Source organism: Branchiostoma floridae, chromosome 11, assembly GCF_000003815.2.
Source record: "Branchiostoma floridae strain S238N-H82 chromosome 11, Bfl_VNyyK, whole genome shotgun sequence".
Classification (NCBI taxonomy): Eukaryota; Metazoa; Chordata; class Leptocardii; order Amphioxiformes; family Branchiostomatidae; genus Branchiostoma; species Branchiostoma floridae.
The window spans coordinates 15,207,354-15,212,594 of NC_049989.1; the positions used below are offsets into that span (position 1 = coordinate 15,207,354).

General features: G+C 40.0%; 2 protein-coding genes across 8 annotated transcripts in view; both read left to right on the plus strand.

Annotated features, from left to right (window-relative positions):
- LOC118426377 (NACHT, LRR and PYD domains-containing protein 3-like) overlaps positions 1–5,241 on the plus strand; it is a 36,036-nt gene that overhangs the window by 15,073 nt on the left and 15,722 nt on the right. The window contains exons 5-6 of one of the 7 annotated variants that reach the window (XM_035835723.1): positions 989–1,144; positions 1,556–2,431. The exons of 5 other annotated variants lie outside the window; for them this stretch is intronic. In XM_035835723.1, the coding sequence (XP_035691616.1) occupies positions 989–1,101 (113 nt within the window). In that variant the 3' untranslated portion in view covers positions 1,102–1,144; positions 1,556–2,431. Of the gene's footprint in view, positions 1–988; positions 1,145–1,555; positions 2,432–4,545; positions 4,612–5,241 lie in introns of those variants that run through there. One more of the 7 variants, XM_035835726.1, reaches the window with a different exon arrangement.
- LOC118426380 (NACHT, LRR and PYD domains-containing protein 12-like) overlaps positions 4,480–5,241 on the plus strand; it is a 55,009-nt gene continuing 54,247 nt past the window's right edge. Inside the window, exon 1 of the mRNA XM_035835731.1 lies at positions 4,480–4,535. The gene's annotated coding sequence lies outside the window, so the exon portion shown is untranslated. The remainder of the gene's footprint in view (positions 4,536–5,241) is intronic.

Consider the following 5,241-nt stretch of genomic DNA (forward strand, 5'->3'; position numbering starts at 1 on the left):
CTCATACTTTTCTATATTTCTTATTCATGTACTCTTGTTTGGTACAAAATTGATTAAACTTGTTGTCTACTGTCAAACTACTTAATAATCTTCCCGATTAAGGCCACGTGCACAGCAAGTAAATTTTATGGATGACATCAGCGCGCGCCTTAATTTTCGCCTAATTTAAAAAAAAAACAAGAATTTTTTTTCTGGAGGGATGGTCAATATGACGATAAAGTACCAAAATAAGCAAATGTATTGTGTTGTACGTAATAATTGTACTTGTAGAAGTGACACTTGCGAGGTACCCGGGACTGTAGTTGTAGAAATGAAACTTATTGGATAGTTGTAAAAGTGACACCAATATGGAAGCTATGAGTGTGGTTACCAACTTTGTTGGTGATGCCAGTCTACCACACTTGTGTGTCTTTTACCACAGCAGAACATGTCTTAAATACAGGAATGAATGCCTTGTTGGCTCTGATACCATGCTTTGTCCCTTTAATTCTTTTTACAACAGTCATCACAACTTTATGGTGCCTATTTTTGAAAATGTAGCCATCTTGTTTTTTTTTCACCCATCATGTTTTTTTCGCCCTATCGCACTATTTTTGCAGTCTGCAGAGGATGTCATCCATAGAATTTACTTTGTACTTGCTGTGGCCTAACTTCCACGATCTCATATTTGCCAAGTAATTTTTTTATCTCATTGGAATTCAAATAGCTTACAAAGAAGTCTCATATTAACATATTTTATATCAAAATCACATGTTGAGTAACAAATATCCTCTTCATATTTGCTAATTAAGTATGTTAATGAAGTTAAAATTTATATTACCATTTCCAAGTCTCATCCAGACTTAAATACCATTTATCAAGACAATCAATCCAGGCATCCTAGAGAGATGTCAATAGACGGATAGACACACACAAACACAACGGTGTAGACAACATAACATTCTTAGGGAAGGTTATAATGCCGTTTTTTTATTTATTTAACACACAGCCACTGCAGTGGTGCAGTACTGCCCAAAGATGAGAGACTTTCGCTGGCACGCCAATGTGACAGATCCGACTGGCAAAAGGAAAGTTCAGGACGTTCTCAGGGGCTTGACTTGAAGTCATGACCTACAGGAGAAAGAACTACAAAATCCTCTGCCAGGTTTGTGGCATATTTGGGTATGTAGCCTGAGATGCACATGTTTGTGAATTCAATTGAAATTACAGCACATACCACCTAAAACTGTACCCCCAAGCAGAGGGTAAGCTCCGGTTTGTTTTGACATTTTAGACGCTTTGTCATCCTATTCTGTCAGTTTTCTATATAAAAACATATAGCCAAAGCTTGTAGATGTACAAGTAAATAGTAATTGTAAATATTGGGTTGATGGATGATTTCTATATTGCTTGTGGTACTGTTAAGAAGTCCAGGAAAGTTTGCTATTGGGAACACCACTAATGGATTTTCTTCAACAAAGCTCCATAAAGGTCCCCGATAACTGTTTTACATCTGTACATTTTGCAGCCAACACGACCTAACAGCCACGTTATTTCAACATGTACTTTCCACCAGGAATCAGTTACTCATGGTGGACCCGGAACTCCCTCCTCATCAGGCTCCTACAAACCAAGGCAACTTCGAAATCCAAACACTAACCAAGGACGTTATATAACATCCTTGCACTAAATTAGTCTTGCACTAAATGTTTTCTGCTGTTGAATAGGCTGTTATCATTTATGTACATTTGAATTACGAATCATTTAAGTCATCTGGGGTGACAGATGTTGAAGTCAAGGTCCTCATCTTTTTTGGTGGACGAACATTGTAATCATCGTATCTGAGTTATTGACTACCCTGACCATTTTTGCCATATCTTTTCTGTAACAAAAGACAAGAGCACAAGCAAACAGAAGACAAAGAGCTCTTGTCCTTGTAAATGGTATATTCATTGCCATATGCGGATTGCATCACATGCCTTATAGCTGAATGTTTTGATCAGAATATTGTTGGAATCAAAATGTTATTGATGAACTGTCGAGTTCTCACCATAACTTTTAGGATACTGGAATAAAAACCTGTCATTAGCTAGTCTACATTATACATTATACATAGTGACCTCTGTATAAGGATAGGACTGTATGTAAAAGTTTACACACTTTAACTGTAAAGATAACCCAGATATAATTGCAAATAACAACCGAACAGCACTCGACTATCAAATAATGAAGAAAAGTAGCAAATATCACAAATAAACTTTTGTCAAGGGAGTTTTAGAAAAATTGAAGTGAAAGTTATTTATTGAGATCAGAGACTAACAAATGGATCAATGTATGTATGTGAATACCATTGTGCCATATAATCTCCTTCCATTGCATACGTGTGCCTTACATGAATTACTAATAACAAACAAGCCAAGATATACTGAAAGCAACAAAGTTTAAAAATGCATACATCTGTATTGTCTAATTTTGTGCACCTTTTTTTTATCTTAGTGTTACTGGTACAAAGAAAAGTGGGGATTTGAGATGTTTGGGAGGTTGATGAAAATTCTTGTTTCTTGCTTGAAGTTTACACGCCTGGTGTAGACAGGCTCTTTTCCATGAACTTCCTCTTGACAAAACACATACAACACTGGGAAAACAAACAGGCAGGGTTAACTTACCAATTCCCTATGGAGGATGTGTATATGTGTGTTTGTCATCAGTGCATGCATGTGAGTGTGTGTCTGACGGTGTATGTGTCTGCTCGTCTAGTATATACGTGTTTGTTTGAATTCTCACATCAACATTTATCCCATGTTCTCTAGTTTCTTCCGGCCGCGATCTCGTTTGGTGTGGCGGACTTGGCCCTTCTTCGTCTTCCCTCCGGTCAAACTCTGGGACCTCCATTGGTTATGTGGCCTTTGACGCCTTCTTTTAGGCAGGACTGTTGGTAAAACAAATTGCCATACTGTTTACTCCAACGCACTGTAGTACTTGCCAAGTAAACAGCGTGTACAATGCAGTGTATATATAAAGTGACATGCAGTAAAATTTATCGTGTTCTCAAACACCTGGCTTTGTTTAAACACAACTAGAGCACTGATAATTATCACATACAAATCTGTATGACCAAAATATATATAATGGCTCGGTCTAAAATGAATATCTTTAACTTGAAGATAACCAACAACCGTAAATTCTTAATTTTAAGGGTGAATAAAAGTAACACATGCACAGGTTTATCGTGGAGCAGGAAAGTGGCGAGAAGGCCTTGTCTCAGCGGCCAGTCACCTACCCACCATTTGATCCCCACAAAACATTGTTCGTATGCTGAACGACGAGAGATTTTTACATGTGTGTCTTGTCTTATGTAACTTTGCTCTGTTTATAATAACGTAACAAACGAGATGACAAACAGACCTTAACATGAATGATCGCGACAGATACTTGATATACACACCCAACTGCTATAACCATAGTCATTAGTGCTAGGCACTACCCAGAATAGGGGGCACCCGGGATAGCTTTCCTATAAAACTTTCCTAACTACAACCCGGTGTAAATATGAATGCCTGACTTCGGTTTTGGAGGTTAAAGGCGGTGAAAGGAGTGGGATGGGTTCTGCCTTCCAGTATCGTGTTCGAGACAAGGTGGGCAATAACTTACTGTGCATTCGGCCATAAAAGGGCTATAGGATTACCTTTAACTTCTGTCAACCTTTTGTATGTGGGACAAGGCCACATTGTCATTGTCAATAAAAGAGGTAAAGCGGGCGATGTCCACTATCTTATAGGTCTTACGTTTCAAGAAATTGTTCACTGACTAGTCGACTTTAACCCTTGCGCTAAGACATAATATTATGTAAGATCCGACGAACGCAGGGACGCCGCCAACGTTAACTTGCCGCAGCTTCAAGGTGGTATCTCATTGCACTTCAGGCAAAGTTTACCCAACGGATTTCAGAGATAAAGAGCGAATTTTTTTTACGTTTTGTGCATATTGTTGTCTTCTAAGTCATGTTTTTACGTATTACGCAACAACTAGATTATAACAAATCGGCGAAAGTAACACAACGGTACCGCAGTGAACGAACCCCGCAGTGCCACACCGGTGCCCCAAGTGCAGTGAGATATACCACCTTTACCATCTTAACCGACCGGGAAACGCAGGTGACCTTTGTCCCAGAGCTCAATACATTGTGACACCACAAACAGAGAGTGAACGGGCTCAATCCATACAGCCGAAGTAATTGGTAGATTGCCGTGAGACATGCCTGTTAGATCACTGAGGACCACCTATCGTGCGTTTTCTCTCTTCGGTACGTGAGGCAAGGCAGTAGAGCTACCCCCAGTGAACCTGGTCACGCTTGTCACCGGGCTACATCGTTCACAAGGCATCGCTAAGTACGTGACTTATCTTAGTTTTACCGCATGTGATAGTACATATAGCGCTAGCCCTAATCGTTTATATGTTACGGACTACAGTCCACGTTATTGGTAAATAGCTGTGAGACAAGCCTGTTAGATCACTGAGGACCACCTATCGTGGGTTTTCTCTCTTCTGTACGTGAGGTAAGGCAGTAGAGCTACCCCCCGTGAACCTGGTCACGCTTGTCACCGGACTGCGTCGCTCAGAAGGGGCTGTGAAGTACGTGACTAAATTCATCTGTGTACTAATAGTTTGTCTAGCCCTGATCATATACGTTACGGACTATTCGTCATTCTGGTGAGGCTAAAAGTAAAGTAATATGTATATTAAAGAAGATACGAGTACAGGTGGATATGATCTTGCCTTTTAGTGATGTAATACAAACTGAATGGATAGGTGAGTGGGCTATTTACTGGCTGTGTATAGATCAAACATGGTGGATTTCTCTAACTGCCTCCTATCGCACACCGTTTGAGTCTAAAGTCTAAGTCTAACTGGGTGGGTGTCGGGCATACGTGCCGGAGGCGGAACTACTAGTGATTTCTGAAAAAAATCTTCTATGTTTGGAAGGTTACCTATGCGACGCCTTATGATAAAGCAAGACTCGAACGGTTGTGGTTAATCTTAGATTTAAGGGAATTCGTTTGAAGGAAACTTGATGGTTTGGTTACGTGTGGACCAGCTCTGACAGCCGGAAATCGAATAAGTTGATAAGCAACACCTTTGTATGACGACGTATAGAATTTGATTCGCCGCGGAGCTCTTGTGCAAGCAAATGTAAAGACAAAGGTACAATGCAAAGGTACTTAGGATAACGGAGGGTTCTACTTAGCCTCCGGAAAGCTTGTA